The 18,956-nt window shown below is 34.4% G+C and overlaps 1 protein-coding gene across 4 annotated transcripts in view; it reads right to left on the reverse strand.

Moving 5' to 3' along the window:
- The window catches only part of ATR (ATR checkpoint kinase), a gene marked incomplete at its 3' end in the record, with an annotated part of 105,715 nt that overhangs the window by 67,190 nt on the left and 19,569 nt on the right, over nucleotides 1-18,956 (reverse strand). For all 4 annotated transcript variants that reach the window (XM_081301673.1, XM_081301672.1, XM_081301675.1 and 1 more), the window contains exons 16-21: nucleotides 17,203-17,388; nucleotides 13,204-13,296; nucleotides 11,184-11,314; nucleotides 6,691-6,834; nucleotides 2,370-2,463; nucleotides 1,351-1,476 (exon numbers count right to left, since the gene is read on the reverse strand). In XM_081301673.1, the coding sequence (XP_081157799.1) occupies nucleotides 1,351-1,476; nucleotides 2,370-2,463; nucleotides 6,691-6,834; nucleotides 11,184-11,314; nucleotides 13,204-13,296; nucleotides 17,203-17,388 (774 nt within the window). The remainder of the gene's footprint in view (nucleotides 1-1,350; nucleotides 1,477-2,369; nucleotides 2,464-6,690; nucleotides 6,835-11,183; nucleotides 11,315-13,203; nucleotides 13,297-17,202; nucleotides 17,389-18,956) is intronic.

An 18,956-nucleotide genomic window follows, 5' to 3' on the forward strand; every position in this document is an offset into this window, starting at 1 on the left:
CAGAATAAAAAAAAATTAGCTTTGTTAAAGCAAACAGTTTGTTCCAGTCAAAATGTAAACTGATAAAACTGCTGACATTTTGACAGATACCTACAGGAAATTATACCAGAAGACTCAAAACTGCTGATATACAAACATATAAATCTTCACTTAGGAAGATGCAGTAAGTCAAAATATAACCATGAAATCATGACCCTTTAAAAACAATAATCTTGTAAATCTCTAGGATTCAAGTTAAAAGGCAACTAACTCATCAATTACTGGTTTCTCAGTTGGATTTGATGATCTACTTCCTTTTTAGCAGTTTGAATTGCAGTGCAATGAAGGAATAGGTGGTGGGATCTCATTGTGGGTCTAATGAGACTTTTCTCTGCCAGCAATGTCTAGGCTTTAGCAGAATTCAAAATCGCTGGTGGTTAAGACTTAGAAGCACTTTCGAAAGGCCAAGACAAAGGTGGTTTCCAGGTTGGAGTTCCCTGTGGGGCATATTCATTGACGCCTGAAATCTAGGACAAGCAGCCATGGATGTGTGGGCATGACTACTGCTGTGTACAGTGCAGCCAACCAGTGGTACTTCACTGCAGAGGTGCATCAGAACTAGCAGAAAATGCATCAGAACACTTAAAAGGTAAAATGCAATACCTCTTATTACTTGCAACTTATTATGTTCATGGTAATGAAGAATTAGAGTTACTTATCAAGGCTACAACTGTTGGTAGTGGTGTTATCCCGCACATCCACAAACCTCTGGGAAGAGAGGGCAACAGAAAGGAGACTGTCTAAAGGATACCTGGATTTCTTATCATCTCAGGATTCTAAATGCTTTATCAGCTGTCCAGAGTCAATGATTCCAACATTTCTGTGAAAAGCACTATTTTGCCTTTTTGTAATTCTACTTAGCAAGTTGAACGTTTTATTTAAGTTGTTACTGTGGCCTCAAAGAAGCTATTGATTCTGAAGTAGTGGGTTTTGATTGAACTGTCTTTAAAAAGTTGTTTTGATTTTAATATTGTCATGCTTAAGTAATAGGAATAAACATTTGGTTTTGTATAGACATTATTTACACTCTGATGAGTTCAATAAAGGTCATCTGTCCCCACACCCCCAAGTTTACTTCTTTCATTGAATCTGAGTCTCAAATCTTTTTGATATCTCAGCATACCTTATTTTATTATTTTCATTTCTTACTTATTATATATGTATTTATACATATATATGTGCATATATACATGCGTGTGTGTGTATATACTACCCACCCCCTTTTTTTGCAACGCTAGAGAGCCAACACAAGGCCTTTGCATGTCAGGCAAACATCCTACCTTTGAGCTACATCTCTAGCCCTTAGCATACCTGGTTTTTATACAAGGTTTCCTTCAAGCTTGTAAGAGCATGAATACGAACATCTACATTTTCATGCTGAATTGCTTTCATGGATAGCTGAAGGGTTGTTTGAAGATCAGTACTTTCAGAAGTTTCCTACATACAGAGCACAGACAGACATGCTTTATTATCTTAATAACCATTTCTGAAGGCCTGAATTCCCTATATTGTTATCATTAGTTAAAGTATAGTCCAATAAAAATTAGCTTTAACAAATAATAAAATTTCCATCTATTCCTTTCAAAATATATGTCATTGTTAGTACTTCTCAGGGAAAAGGATTTTATTCTAAAGTCTTTAGACCCGGATTTAAATTCTCAATAAAAGTTTACTTATCTAAAATAAATGCTTCCTGAGAAGAAGTATGAGCTTCTCCTTACTTATGGAGGGCTGCACTATAGTTTAACCCAGGTCTACGGATGAGATAGATAATTTAATTCCTTCCTTTTACTACTTACGATGAAACTAAAATCAAGTATCCCACTTTCTGCCCTAAAATGCCATATCATCACCATTAACATTTTCATTATTTCAGAGGGCTCACTAGACTTTAAGGTGTTGGAACTAAATATTGGTCCCCTTCTAAAGCTCAAGAATCATTTGTATCTCATCTCCCTGTATCATGATTTATAGCACAACAAAACAAAAAATCATCCACAAGCTTTTCCTTTCTTCTTTAAGGGGATGTAACTTTGGCAGCTTCTCTTGGGGACTGTAAGTAAGGTATACTGATCTGGGTAATAAAGGCACAAAAACTGTATTATTTGCTGTTTAATCCATCCAATGCTATTATGTTTTTGACCTAAAATTCTAAAACATCCCTAAAGAAATCATGGATTCATGGTAGCATTATTTAGCTACCAGAAATTAGCCATCAGAATATGATTATACTATCCCTACATATGAATCTAAAGGATCTTTATTCAATACATTGTAGGATAATTTTGTAGCTAGTATCTTCCAAAGCATATATATAGAAGATTAAATACCTTTCTGTATTCCTGGAGAACTGCTTGTATTTTTTTTAATTCTGGATGATCAGGCAAAAAGTATATTTCATGAAGAAAATCTTGCACAGCATCCCTAACAAGTTGGGGAAAAAATGTTATTTGCCAAGAATATGAATATTATGGGGCTGGTGTTGTGGCTCAGTGGTAGAGTAGAGCACTTGCCTAGCATGTGTGAGGCACTGGGTTCAATTCTCAGTACCGCATATAAGTAAATAAAGGTCCATGAACAACTTTCAAAGGGCAATTTAATTAACACTTAAAAATGCTAGCTGAGGGGAACATGGGAGGAATAGATTATCTAATGTATGAAATATGATATGTCAAGAGCTTTGTAATGTTGTGAACAACCAATAAAAAAAATAAATAAAAGTTTCCTAAAAGGAAAAAAAAAAAAGAACCTATAGAGTGAAATTGTATTGAGTGATTTGAGTGAATAAAGCATTGAAAAGGGAAAAAAAAAAAAAAAAAAAAGAAAGGGCAAAGGGAAGGGAGGGGGATGGGAGGGTATGAAGATAGGAAAGATGGTGGAATGAGATGGACATCATTACCCTAAGTACATGTATAAAAACATAAATGGTGTGACTCTACTTTGTGTTCAACCAGAGACATGAAAAATTGTGCTCTGTTTGTTAATATTAATTGAAATGCATTCTGCTGTCATATATAACTAATTAAAATAAAATTTTAAAAACAATTTTAAAAAGTGCTAGCTGATTATTGACATGCAAGTATTTTTCCTAATCATGTCTAGGCTGTTCAGTTACATTAATAGTGGCAAATAACCAAAGCTAAGAAAACCACCTATCAAAGTCTGTTAGGTTGGTGGCCCCAAGTAAACCATGCTTTTCAGAATACATATACATATATACAGTCCTTTCCTGTTCAATCTGGGTTGGGCATGTGACTTGCTTTGCCAAACATTATGGCAGAAGATATGCTATTCCAGTATGGAGTGTAGGCATTAAAACTGCCTGACAGCTTCCATTATACTTGTAGAGAGCAGAGTCACCATGCAAGAAAGTCTGACCACCAGGATGGACAGGACACATAGAAATAGGTTCTAAGACTACATAGGAAGGGCAAGAAGCCCAGCCCAGTGTTCTTGCCAGCCGAATGTGATCATACCAATGACCTTTGTTAAAATCAATAGAAGAAATAACCAGTGGAGCTCATCCACATTACAAAATACATAAAAATGCTCACTAATTTAAGATGGCAAGTTGGGATGACTTGTAATACAGCAATAGGTAGCCAAAGCCAACCATAAAGCCTGAATTTTCATAAAGACTTTTGGAGAAAATACATATTTTTTATTGAAGCTATAAATTTTTTATTAGCCTATTATATAATAAATATTCTAAAATTATGGGTCATGTATCTCTCATGAATGATTAAAAATGTTTAACATCTTTAGATACTAAAGAAATGCAAATTAAAACTACACCAAGATTCCATCTTACTCCAGTCAGAATGGCAATCATCAAGAATACAAGTAACAATAAATGTTGGTGAGGATGAAGGGGAAAAGGTACACTCATACACTGCTGGTGGAAATGCAAATTGGTGCAACCCTCTGGAAAGCAGTATGGAGATTCCCTAGAAAACCTGGAATGGAACCACCATTTGACCCAGTTATCCCACTCCTTAGTTTATACTCAAAAGGACTTAAAATCAGCATACTATAGTGATGCAGCCACATCAATGTTTATAGCAGCTCAATTCACAATAGCTAACCAGTGGAGCTCAGTCCACATTACAAAATACATAAAAATATATGAAACCAGTCTATGTGTCCTTCAATAGCTGAATGGATAAAGAAAATGTGGTACATTTACACAATGGAATATTAGTGATAAAGAATGAAATCATGGCAGTTCTAGTTCTATTCAAATAGATGGAACTAGAGAATATCATGCTAAGTGAAATAAATCAATCCACAAAATCAAAGGTAGAATGTTCTCTCTGACATATAGATGTTAACACACAATAAGGGAGGGAGAGGGAAGATTAGATTAGACAAAGAAGAATGAAAGGAAGGGGGGATGGGAATAGAAAAGACAGCAGAATGAATTGGACATAACTTTCCTATGTTGATATATGAATACACGACCAGTGAAACTCCACATCATGTACAACTGTAAGAATGGGATTCTATGGGGCTGGGGTTGTGGCTCAGCAGTAGAGCACTCACCTAGCACATGCAAGACCCTGGGTTCGATCTTAAGCACCACTTTAAAATAAATAAAGGTATTGTGTCCAGCTACAAATAAAAAATAAATATTAAAAAAAAAATGGGATCCTAATTAGAATAAGTTGTACTCCATGTATGTGTATGTTTCATGTATACCTAAAAAGAACAAATAAAAAAATTTAATAGGTATTTTTCAGTCTAGTCTTCATTAACTCATATAACAAATATGTATTCAATAACTAATATGTGCTACCATGCAATGAACACCATGCTAGACAATGCTAGAGAGACAATAAACAAATCCAATATAAAATTCATTCATTCACGATGTTCATAGCAGCACAATTCACAATAGCTAGACTGTGGAACCAACCCAGATGCCCTTCAATAGATGAATGGATAAAAAAAAATGTGGCATTTATACACCATGGAGTATTACGCAGCACTAAAAAATGACAAAATCATGGAATTTGCAGGGAAATGGATGGCACTAGAGCAGATTATGCTTAGTGAAGCTAGCCAATCCCTAAAAAACAAATACCAAATGTCTTCTTTGATATAATGAGAGCAAATATGAACAGAGCAGGGAGGAAGAGCAGGAAGAAAAGATTAACTTTAAACAGAGTCATGAGATGGGAGGGAAAGGGAGAGAAAAGGAAAATTGCATGGAAATGAAGGGAGACCCTCATTGCTATACAAAATTACATATAAGAGGTTGTGAGGGGAATGGGAAAATAAACAAGGAGAGAAATGAATTACAGTAGATGGGGCAGAGAGAGAAGATGTGAGGGAAGGGGAGGGGGGACAGTAGGGGATAGGAAAGGTAGCAGAATACAACAGTTACTAATAGGGCATTATGTAAAATTGTGGATGTGTAACCGACGTGATTCTGCAATCTGCATTTGGGGTAAAAATTGGGAGTTCATAACCCACTTCAATCTAATGTATGAAATATGATATGTCAAGAGGTTTGTAATGTTGTGAACAACCAATAAAAAAAAAGGGAAAAAAATTCATTCATTCAGGGAGCTTAAGGTCTTCTAACAAGCACTGAGCAAAAGAGGACTTTAGTTTGAAGAGAAATGAGTCCAGTATCTATAATAAACAGCTATGATATAAATATTTGGATAACAATTTTAAAAAGATATTTGAAAAGTGATCTAAATTATTGATTTTTTTTGTTTTACCATGTACAAAATAACAAGAAAGTTAAAAAAAAAACTATTCACAATACATAAAAACATATTAATTTTTCCTCCTGTGCTTTCTCCCTGATTGGACAGTTTCTGGAAATTAAAAATTAAAGGGAATGGCAATAGCACATGGGCAATAACACCTATTTATCTACACACAGGTGAGCAGATAAATAGGTACTAATATTTAAATATCAACTTTTCAGAAGGAAAGTAACTATGATAGAGAAAAGTCAGTGAAGAAAAAAATAGAAAAAAGTTAAAATATAAAGGAAAACATTTTAGGCGAAAGGGCAGCCTGGGTCAAAACTACAAATGAGATGAAGTAATATATGCTCTGTCAATAGCTGTCCAAAATCATGGGAAAAGATTTTGAGAAATAAAAGTGGCTAGCTTCTGGAAAGCCCTGGATGTCATGTTAAGTAATTTGGAATTCATCAGTTAGAAAACAGAGAAGCACAGAATGTTTTTATATGCTGGAATGATACAGGTAGAGATGTTTTTAAAAGATCCTTCTAACAAAATATGATAATGTGAAAAAAGCTTAAAGTAACAGGCTGGTTTAAAGAGTTTTAAATATAAATACAGGGCTGGGGCTGTAGCTCAGTGGTAGAGCATTTGCCTAGCATGTATGAGGCACTGTGTTCAATTCTCAGCACCACTTGAAAATAAAGTCCATCGACAAGCAAAAAAAATTTTTTTAATTAAATAAACAAATAAATAAATATAAATACAATGGAAATAATACCCCAATGGAAACAGCATCAATTCAATACATAATTATACCGCAATGATTTTAATTGGAAAAAAATGTAAAAAGTGAACGGTTCAATATTACCAACAATCCTAATACTTTTGAGACATAAGAATCCAGTAAAAGAATCGCCACTATAATTATTAATTTTAGTTACAATACCTGTTTTCAATTATAAGGTAGTGAAAGATAGCTGCAGTTTCCTTAGGCTGGATGTGTATGAGAGGTAACAAAGCTACTATTACATGGCTGAGAAGGGAGCCTAGATAAGTGTGATCCAGGCAACGAACAAAGCAGTCCCAAGCTCTACGTGAAAAAACAGAACAAAAAATTAAGTCCCATAATTTTTATCACTTGTAAAGTTCCATCAATTAGTTATTAGTTGAAGAAATAATGATAAATGTATCATAGGAAGCTTTAAAAAAAAGAAATAACGATCAGTAGTATATACCCCAAATGATGACCAAATTATATTAAGTCAAAATAGCAAAGTGGAAACAAAAACAAAAACCCAGTAATATGGGGCAGGATTAATATTCAAAGCAATTTTTATGTGTGCACATTTGCTCATACAGCTGGTCCGTGACTAATTATGGTTCAACTTAAAAGATTTTTTGACTTTACAATGGTTCAAATGTAATGTGCATTTAATAGAAACCATATTTTAAATTTTTTATCTGTCCCTGGCCTAACAATATGATATGTGCTACAATTCTCTCTTGTGATGCTGGGCCATAGCTTAGAATTTACCAAACTATCATAAGGACAAACAACTAAACTGCCCTCTATAGCGTACCACGGTATTTAAGAAATTACAAATTAGATAGTCAATGTTTCATTATAAAATAGGCTATGTGTCAGATGATTTTATCCAACTATAGGCTAAAGAAAGTGTTCTGAACTGATTTAAATTAGGTTATACTAAGCTAAGATGTCCAGTGGGTTTAGGTATGTTGAAAACATTTCCACTTGTGATATTTTCAACTTAAAATGGTTTTATTGGGAGGTAACACCACTCCCGTAGGTCAAGGAGCATTTGTGCTTATAAAATGAGAAGATAAACAGAAATGAATGAAAAAGAATGCCTGTAGGGGTCAGGAATACAAGCAAGACTTCTCTCAGTATATAACTTGTTAAATGGACTATGTAAATGTTTTACATGGTATTTTTCTTTTTATTTTTTTGTACTAGTGAAGACTGAAACCAGGAGCATTCCACCTCTGAGCTACATCCCCAGATATTTTTAAAAACTTATTTTGAAACAGGATATTGCTAGGTTGCCCAGGAGGGCGTAAAACTTGCAATCCTCCTGCCTCAACCTCCCGAGGAACTGGGATCACTGTGCTGAGCTGATTTTTAAGCTAAACAAAAAGACAAAAACAAAGAAACCCCTAAAAAAATTTGACTTTTTTGTTTTTCATTTCTGTTGCCAAGGCCAGTCTTGAACCTGCAATCCTCCCATCTCAACCTACTGAGTAGCTGGGATGACAAGCACACACTACTGCACCCATCTTTACTCCTGAAAATTTTAAAACAAACTAAAATAACTGAACCTAACTGAATATTAAGATGGTGGCATATGCACACAGAAAATAATCATTTCCCATGACTTTCTAATGAGTTTTTTTTTTTTTAAATATTTATTTATTTATTTATTTATCTTGGTTTTTGGCGGACACAACATCTTTGTTGGTATGTGGTGCTGAGGATCGAACCCAGGCCGCACGCATGCCAGGCGAGCACGCTACCGCTTGAGCCACATCCCCAGCCCCTTTCTAATGAGTTTTTAAGGAAAAAAAGAGCCTCTAAAAAGCTGAAATTGCATCTCATAATCTGTTAGCAGTCATATTGAAATTGTCATTTTAAAGTCAAATATATGTTTAGACAGAAAAAAAAGGCAACAGGAACAAAGATATTAAACATACAGAAAAGAAATAAAATGTAAAATTAAAAGAGTTAAGTAAAAAGTAGGTAATCTTTCATTTGGATTGAAAATATACAAATAAACTTGTAATTTTTTTCACTTTATAAAATAATACAAATTGTCTAGTGGCACTAAGACTTGGAAGCAATGACAATAGCAATTGTCAGTCACAATGGGTAAACAAGTGCCCAGACTAGGAGTTAATTCTGGTTCAAAGGAACCAGAGCTGAAGATCCTAAAAGAAATTGCTAATTTTGGTTCAGGGGCAAGAAATGTCCAAGATGAACCATGACATCTTATGATGCTAGAAAGCAAACAATTTATAAAAGAATAATGGGTTAGTCAAAAGTCATAGGTAACAATCTAAAAGGACCCCTACTGGCTAAAGGCAGGACACATGTGGTAAATGAATATGATTTTCATGTATTAAAATTCATCAAATTCATAAAAATCCATGGGGCTAAAATGATACAAAAAGAAAAGAAAAATTTTACTGGAGATTGCTGGGGCACAAAACCTTTATTCTGAAAATTGATAGAAATATTAAAATATTTATCCTGCCTATCCTGTATGAATTAATTTCCTATAAACTGTTTCACAATGGCTTATTATTTAATGAGGAATTTTGCTTTATTTAATAAGAATTCCATCCAATAGAGGTGGGGTTGTAGCTCAGTGGTAGGGCACTTGCCTCCCACGCATGAGGCCCTGGGTTCGATCCTTTGCACCACATGAAAATAAACAAATAAAAATAAATATTTTTTAAAAAAAGAATTCCATCTGATAAATATAAAAGAAATAATTTACTATCTATAATGAAATAATGGACTCAGGCAATGATCACTAATTAATGTTAAAATCTTTAGATAAAAGATCAAAGAGAATATGTTATAGAGGAATTCAGATTGATAAAACCAAAGCTACTAATTAATTAAACCAAACCTACTAATTAATATTATATATTATGTGACTTATGTTTGAGATAACAGAAGCACGAAGTCCCAAATATAAAGCATTATTCCCTAACAAGTTGAACCTAAATACAATCAATCATCTGTATCTAACTACCAGTTTATATGGAAAAACAATGGAGAATCGATGAGGTAGAAGAAAAAGTAAAATCAGCAATCAGTCAAATCCTACATTCCAAAATCTTAATAGTTACTATGTATGGAAGGATAAGCTATGTAAGAGCCAAAACACCAAATGGGTGATGTGTGGGCCTTGTTTACATTCTGACTCAAACAAATCAACATCTCTGAGGCCACCCAGGGCAATCTAGCAAAATCCTATTTCAGAGAGAATTTTTTTTTAATATTTTATTTTATTTTTTTTTAGTATTTGGCGGACACATCTTTGTCTGTATGTGGTGCTGAGGATCGAACCTGGGCCGCAAGCATGCCAGGCGAGCGCGCTACCGCTTGAGCCACATTCCCAGCCCCCTGCAAAATCCTATTTCAAAATAAGTTTTTAACAATGTCTGGGGCTGGGGCTGGGGTTGTGGTAAAGCACCTGCCCAGCATGTGTGAGGCCCTGGGTTTGATCTTCAGTACCACATAAAAACAAACAAACAAAATAAAGGTACTGTGTTGAACTGCAACTAAAAAAATAAATATTTAAAAAAACATATCTGGTTGGGAGGGAAAGGGAGGGGGCAGGGGATTAGCAAGGATGGTGGAATGTGATGGACATCATTACACAAAGTACATGTATGAAGACTTGAACTGGATGTCAACATACTTTACATACAAACAGAGATATGAAAAATTGTGGTATGTATGTGTATTAAGAATTGTAATGCAAAAAAAAAGCACCTGTATAAAGGCATAAATTGGGTGAACATACTTTATATACACAGATACGAAAAATTGTGCTTTATATGTGTAATAAGAAATGTAATGCTGTCATGTGTTTAAAAAAATAAAATAAAATCAATAAAAGATTAAAAAAAAGAAAAACATGTCTGGGGATATAGCTCAGAGGTGGAATGCTCCTGGTTTCAATCCTCGCTAGTACAATAACAAGAAAATACCATATAAAACATTTACATAGTTCACTAAACAAATCAACATCAAAATAGTATCTTTGAATATCTGTGATTACAGACTAGTTTTAACTAATATTAGGAATTTCTATTATCCTGTTAAGTATAAGAACTAAGAATAGTTCTGCTAAGCATAATAGTTCATGATTTTTTTCCCCCTGGTACTAGTAATTGAACCTATCATTGAAATACATGACAGCACTTTAAAAATTCTTTTGAGACAGGTTCTCTCTAAGTTGCCTGGATGGCTTGAACATGTTATCCTTCTCCCTCAGCCTTCCATGTGCCACCGAATCCAGCTCATGATAGTTTTTTTTTTTTTAATGTCTTCATCCATTAGATACATTTGAAATATCTGTATAAGCACAACAGTGTGAATCTGGGATTTTCTTTAAGATATTTCATCTAACATTAAAAACGATGGAGGTAGAATACATTATCAATGTGAATTGTTAGGAAATAGAGAAGGGGGTTTCAATAACTCTTTCTGTTTCCCATTATGATATAAGATTTTCATAATAAACATTTTTAAACAAAAAAAATTAAGCTATCTTTTAAATATAAATAGCCTCTTAATTACTTATGGTTTGACCTAATTTCCCTCAAACAGATAAGAATTCAAGTTAGTGCTACCAGGAAACACAAACACACACACACACATCCTGATGAACTCAAGCAGGCATTTACCTGCAACACAATTCAGGAAAATCATCCTTGAATCGAAGGCCAGTTCTCAGTGTGGTCATCATCTTCACTCTCACAGAACTGACATGTTTGGGTCCCATCAACTTCATCAAAGACATCAAGCTATTCAAGGCCTATAAATTAAATAGTACTTTAAAATAAAGCTTATAAACGAGCTGCCAAAAGTAGACTGGCCCTTAGGACAAGTGTTTCCCACCCAAATCCCAGCGTATCATGTATTTGTAAACAAGACAAAAATCTGATAAATAAATGTTGGTCAGTTCATTTTGTCAATTTATGTGGGAATTAGGAATTTAAAAAATGCAAGTTAAATTCTGCTTTTTGCTTCCCTTAAAGGTGATTTGTTATTATGACCTAATGGTTCTCTAGAATAGTAAATTTTCAAATTTATTAATGATATAATACATATTGCTTAACTTTCTTCATATTTATCCCAAATCGCTATTCAACAAAAATAGAAACTGAACTGAATTACAATCATTTGAATTTTAGAGCCTTGTAAAAAAATTTGAAGTAAATGGCATGCTTCACAGTGACCAACAGTTAAGGAAATTTTCGTCCTAAAGATACTAAATTCCAGATGTCCTGAGTGTAGTAAAACAAACAACTGATGATATAGACAGCTTCAGGTTCTAACAAAGGGTAAAGATGACTCAACCTCAATTATGTGCCAAAACATGCAAGTTTTTTATGGTTCTATAATGCAAATGTTTCTTTTCTTAGTTTTGAGGTAATTGTCTGATTTGGGATAACAGTAAGTAAATGGCATGCGTCACATGTAGATGAAATAGAAATTGTGTAGGGGATTAAATTTACTAGTAAATTAAATTTACTAATAAAAGCCACTGGTTGCTGAAATTTTTAGAGTTCACTGTTATGTATTCATGGGTCCTTTTATTAAGAGAAGGGGAATCAAATACATAAAAGCTTTTATTCATAGATTTTTTAATAATAATCTTACTGACTGCAGGGGTAGAAAGCAACAAAAAGAAAAATTTTATCAATGTCTAAAATTTTGTCCCAGTTCTGAGGATAAAAATATTCAGCAGTGACTATTTTAGCAGCCATCATGAAACTTCATTGTACCCAACCACTTAAACATAAGCTGACAAATACTGAAGTTGCCTTACTTTATAAAACCTAACATTTTGGTATTCAAAGATGGGAGCCAGGTGCTATGGTGCACACTTATAATCCCAGCAGCTCAGGAGGCTGAGGCAGGAGGACTGCAAGTTCAAAGCCAACTTCAGCAACTTAGTGAGGCCCTAAGCAACTTAGGGAGGTCCTGTCTCGAAATTTAAAAATTTTAAAAAGGGTTGCGGATGTAGCTCAGTGGTAAAGTGCCACTTTAATTCCCAGCGCCTGAAGAAAAAACAAACAAAAAACAAACACACAACATGGGCCATCACCACATTAGACCCATTTGGACCAATAAGTTCAATTATACAACTTCTGTTTGAGCTATAAGTGATTGCTGGTCTCAAGTCTCCCATTGACCTGGATGCTATGACGATATGGAGCCAGAAGCTACTGAGGTCATTATCTAGCAACCATAAAGCCTAGGGAATCTGAGCCAAGAGATTGATTCTAAGAATGTACTTCATTTGTTCTTGTGGTGCTGGGGATGGAACCTGAGGCCTGGTGCATACTAGGCAAGCTCTCTACTACTGAGCCATACCCCAGCCCTCTAAGAAAGTTTTCTGAGTCCAGAATCAAGTTACAGCTGAAGCTATATTATCTTACACTTTTAGATTTATAAAGCCAACAAATTCCTTTAAGTTATTTTGGGTTGGATTTTCTTTCCCTCATAAACAAAACAATTACAAATTATATAATTCCTACTTACAGATTCCCCCAAACCTTATAAAAGTTATTCAGCAATATACAATGTGAAATGTTTGGATTTTTGTTTGTTTTTGAGACTAGAAGTGGAAATCACATCTCCTGCATATTCTATATGAATTCAATCCCAGTTCTGTAGAGCTCAATTGTCACTACTTACCATTTTCTTATCTTCAATGCCAACACTGGAGCTCAGTAACTGCATGTTAAAAAAGGCCAAAATGCCCAACAACTTGGGTTGCAAATAATCAGCCTAAGAGAGAAGAGTTTAATACACATCAAATTTCTTAAATTGACAATTATTTGATGAACTTCATTTTCATTTCACCTAGCCAGGCTAGAATATTAGAAATAAACATACAGTGTATTAAGTTTCTCCAAAAGCATGTATTTTCACATCTAGTATTTAAAGAAATTAGTGAAAGTGACTTATAATTACCATAATGAAATATGGTTAAATAGTAATGAAAAAACTATAAACTTTTGATTCATGGAGTGAGCTGTGGTGCTACCTTCAAAATCCAGAACGGAAAAAAGAAGAAAGACAAGTCACTACCTACCTTTATTCTATGGCATTAAGAGCTACCCCCTACCAGAATCATAGTTTGACATACTGTCAGTATCCCTTAAGGTAACAGTGAAAAAGGGGTATAAGACTCTAGGCATCAACAGTTGCAGGGCAGATACAAATCACTGACTATGCCACTTTGGGTCTCCAGAAACAACTAGAGTTAAGCCTTTCTTGAGAGAGAATCCTAAAGATAAGGCCATGAGCTTTAAGTCAAGTCAACTCTGTCTTTAAATCCAAATTTTGACCCTTTTTGATATGTAATCTTAAGATACTTAACTCCTCTGAGTCTATAAAATGTGAACAGTGAAAGTACCTATTGCTTTAAAGGTAAAATAAGATGCTTTGTGCTCAGTCTATAGTTAAATGATAAATCAATTTTAAGTTGTTTATAAACTGGGAAAGTGATTACTCCTAAGAATATTCCTTTCTCAAAATCTTTATATTTGCAGAGGGAAAATGGCAATTGAAAGAGCTGGGGCTGAGTGGCAAATGAAGTATTTTCCAACTCTAGAACCAAGCTGCCATTATTTAGTGTTGGGGCACCTACTTTACATATCTTGAGGTTAAACATACTGCCAAAGGGAAAAGAGTAGGAGCGGGTGTGCTAGCACACAGTGGGAGGAGCTAGACAGCCACCTACATGTCTCTCCAGAACAGATGTTGGGACAAAAACTTTTCTCGATAAGCCCAGAAAATCATGTTTATCAAGCCCCAAATTATATTTTGTTTTGTAAACTTCTGATTTGGATTGAGACTCGACTTTGGCATAACAAGCTACAATTCCAGCATATGCTTCTTAAATAAAATGCAGATACAGATGGCATTCATAAAGCTATATCAATATCCTAAATTTAAAGTTCTTGCATTTAGACAAATAATTCATTCTGAGTTCATTCTGCCACTCAGCACATACGTATTATGCATACCTAGAATACTGAGCAAGGTACAGATACACAAGATAAACAAAGTCACTTTCCCATTAACTTATGTGGCAAATTAGTTTTTAAATAAATATGTAAATATGTGTTAAGTGCTATAAGAAAACACATATGATCATGTGATGGAGAAGACATGAGATGAGTGAATTTAGATGGGGTGATCAGGAAACTTTGAAATCTAAAGAATGAGAAAGAGCCAGGAGGTTATTTCAAGAAGAGAGAGATCTACGGCGAAGGTTTGAAGCAGGAAAAAGCTTAGCATATTTAAGAAACAAAAAGTGCTGAAACATAGAAAAAAGGAAGAAGAGTTGCACAAGTAGAAAGGCAGGCAGATCACATATGGTCTTAAAAGATTTTAAGAGCAATGAAAACCGTAGAAGAAATTTAAGCAGGGGAATGATATGAGTGTGTAAAAAGAACACTCCAAATGCGTGTTAGTAATTGATTGTATGGAGGAAAGAATGAAAGGAGAGACTAGTTAGGTGGCTTCTATAGTTGTCCCAGAAGAAAATAATAGTTGCTTGTGAGTGTAGTGGCAACAAAGAGGGAAAGATATTTTGGAGGCATACCTGATAAGACTTGCCCACACCTTGATTTATTAAAAAAAAAAAAAAAAATGGAGGGCTCATGAATGTTTTCTAAGTTTTGATTGAAGCAAGTGGGTAGGCAGTGGTACAGTGTACCATTTTCTGAGGTAGGGAAGGCTAGGGATAAAAAGGTTAGGGAGGGAAAAATCAGGATTTCTTTTTTCTTTTCTCTCTCTCTTTTGTTCATGCTAGAGATTGAACCCAGAGCCTCATGCATGTTAAGAATGCACTCTACCACTCAGCTATGCTGGTTGAAAAAAAGTTTTTTAATGAGTTCATTATGTTTGGATTTATTTAGATAATCAAAATATAGGTAAGTACAGATGACAAAAAGGTTGACAGTCTCTGTCTGCCATCCTCTCTCACTCTCAGATCCATTCTCTGCCCTTTTCTGTCCCACTCAATGCTTGCAAGGATGGCCAGATTGCATTACTTAGGATCCCTCCATCCACTGAATTTTATCAACAGGAAGCAACAATAAAAGAACAGACAGAAGGAAGCGAGTGTGGTATTTCTATTTCCTGCACTGTGTTCTGAGGTGTTTCTAATAGTGGCTGTAGTCCTCCACAATGACAAGGCCACCTATCATGGTTTTAGCTCTCCACAAGGTTCTAGTAACACCATTTCTTTTTCTCAGGACTAAAGGAATACTAGTTGCCTGCTATTTGCAGTCTCTGGATTTCTTAATATTTTTCTGGTCCTCTTAATTGCCCGCAACACTCGAAAGAGCCCATATGTTAAAAATGAATAGACAGAGTAGCAAAAAAAAAAAAAAAAAAAAAAAAAAAAATCAAGACAATGTGGTATCATGGAGATGCAACATAGTAAAAAGGATGGTCAATTGTGTTAAATGCTACTGGAAGTTTGCACAAGATGGACAAAAGAGAAGTCACCATCAGAATTTAATAGCAGGGAAACTGTTAGTGACCCAGACAAAAAAGAATTTCAGTGGAAAAGTGAAAACAGAGCTACAGTAGAATGGGTTCACTTAATGGGAAATGAAAAGGCAAAGACAGAAACCTCTTTAAAAATATTTTGTTGGTAGTCCTTTCAGTCTCTTAAAGAAATGACAGCTGGGAGTGAACTTGTGGCTCAGTGGTAGAGTGCTCACCTAGCACGTGTGAGGCCCTGGGTTCGATCCTCAGCACCACATAAAAATAAATAAATACATAAATAAATAAAAGGTATTGTGTCTAACTACAACTAAAAAATAAATATTAAAAAAAAAAGAAATGACAGCAAGCATAAAGAAAACAACAAGAATAAGTGTGAGGAGATATATACATATATTTTAAATAAATAGTGCCAGGCATAGTGGTGCACACGTGTAATCCCAGATACTCAGGAAACTGAGACAGGAGGATCACAAGTTGAGGGCCAGTGAGACCCTGTCTCAAAAATAACATATAAAATGTGCTGAGGATGTAGGCCAATCAGTAAGGCCCTGGGTTCAATTCCTAATATGACTAAAATAAATAAAAATAATTAAACGAACACCATAAAAAAACAGTGAAGTGACTTCAGATATAAACTTAAGGTAGAGAAAGATAAAAAGGGCTAATACATCTTTTAACTTTCCTTCAATCCAACAATGGATTAAATGTTGAAGGGTATCTGGAAGTAAGGTAGAAGGAAAACTACAAGCATATTCAACATAGTTAAAAATGAAAAACAAACTTTATAATTTACTCAGTAAAAAAAATTCTTCAAAATCACTTGAAAATTCCATTTTTCAAAGCTGATACATGCCTTACTATAACCATGCAATATAAGTCAACCTTTTTTTAAGTAAAAATACCAAATAAAAATTTTTTAAAATATCTAACAATTGAAACATGCAAGAACAACAAAAAGTTTCCTCAATTCCATAAAGAAGCTATTAAAAAAGGAGGAAAAATGTAACCATTTGAAAGAATAAAGCATGAACTCTGAAGAATGCAGCCTCATGCTATGTGTATAATGAAATCTGCTTCTCTTTGATGATCTCAATTAAAAGAACTTAAGAACTGGGGGGAAAAACAAAAAGGAAGAGAAACAAACACAAAACCTCATATTCCCCTTACCATTAGTTCAGGTGATGTGATATCTTTTGGGCCCTGATATGGATCATCACTAGATGCAAACGAGGCAAGTATTGACAAACCATTGAAAACTTGTTGATAATGTTCTCCAATACGTAGCAACAATTCATTATGCAATCCTTGGAAATCCTGTCTCAACAGGCTCCCCAGTTCAATTTCTGTTTCATTCTAACACAAAGAATTCAAAAAAAGCATTTTTTTTCTTTATACAAACATCCTGGAAATAAGTACATTGCTTTGAACATGCTATTAGTAAATCAGGAGCTCTAGACCACGTATTTAATGGTACTAAAAAAAGGCACTGGAAAATGATTCTAATTTTTCGTATGCGTATATGGTGCTGGAGAGTGCATCCAGGGCTTCATTCTCACCATGTAAAGACTCTAATCTTTTTCTCTACAGGTATACCTACCACGAGTTATAGATAATGAAGAGATGTGATCAGTAAAATTTTTAAAAACCAAGTCCTAGTTTTTCTCTAAGGTCTTATCATATCGTTAACTCAATATTTATAAACACACAAATCCTGGGAAGAAACACAGCAGAGTGCCTAAGACCAGTTTTTCCTCATCAGATTAGTTACATTATAACTCAAACAAGTTACCTACTTGAACCTCTCTTTGCCTTAATTTCCTCACTATAAAACCAAGATATAGGTTGAATATCCTAATCTGAAAAATGCTGCAAAACAAAGAACTGACATGACGATTCACGCAGAAAATTCTACACCTGATACCATGTGATACGTCACAATCAAAATACAGGCTTGCTAAAAATATGTATAAAATTTATACAGGCTCGGGTTATGGCTCAGTGGTAAAGTGTTTGCCTAGCATGTGTGAGGCACTGGATTCGATCCTCAGTACCACATAAAAATATATAAATAAAATAAAGGGGGGCTGGGGATGTGGCTCAAGTGGTAGCGTGCTCGCCTAGCATGCATGGGGCACTGGGTTCAATTCTCAGCACCATATAAAAATAAAATAAAGATATTGTGTCCACCTAAAACTAAAAACAAATATTTAAAAAATAATAATAATAAATAAATAAAGGTATTATGTCCATCTACAACTGAAAAAAAGGATTTAAAAAATTATATTCAGACTATGTGTTTAAGGTGTATATGAAACAAATAAATTCTGTGTGCATACTTTGGTCCCATCTTCAGGACATCTCATTATGTACACACAAATATTGCAAATCTGAAAAAATATGAAATCTGGACCCAAGTATTTTAGATAATGGTTACTCAACCTGTAGTACCTTTATTGAGTAACTGTGAAGAAGTGAACCAGAGTATGTGGATATAGTAGTTTCTGACATGTAGTAAGACTCTTTTAAATATTTATTACATTCTACCCCCACAACACACAGATTCACTTTCTCAAAAATGAATAAATACAATCAATATTCAATAACTCTCATGTTGAGAGAGATCTGCTACTGGCCTATTATGAAAACGAAATACATTAATATCAGAGAAAACGATAAAGTTGTATGCATATTTCTCAGGTTTTTCTGTTCCCACATAGTAACATATTCCTCACAGACAATGTTGTCAATACGACACCAAAAAAGAAGCATACGCTACCATTTTAAATTTAAAAACAAATAAGAAACAGAGCCAAACTATAACCAGACCACCAAGTAACTAAACTAGATACAGTCATTATACTACAGTTGAAGTTGTCTCTTCCAATGGATATAATTACTTGTATACAGCAGTCAATCAACCA

This window comes from Spermophilus citellus, assembly GCF_964194105.1.
Source record: "Spermophilus citellus genome assembly, chromosome: 7".
Classification (NCBI taxonomy): domain Eukaryota; kingdom Metazoa; phylum Chordata; class Mammalia; order Rodentia; family Sciuridae; genus Spermophilus; species Spermophilus citellus.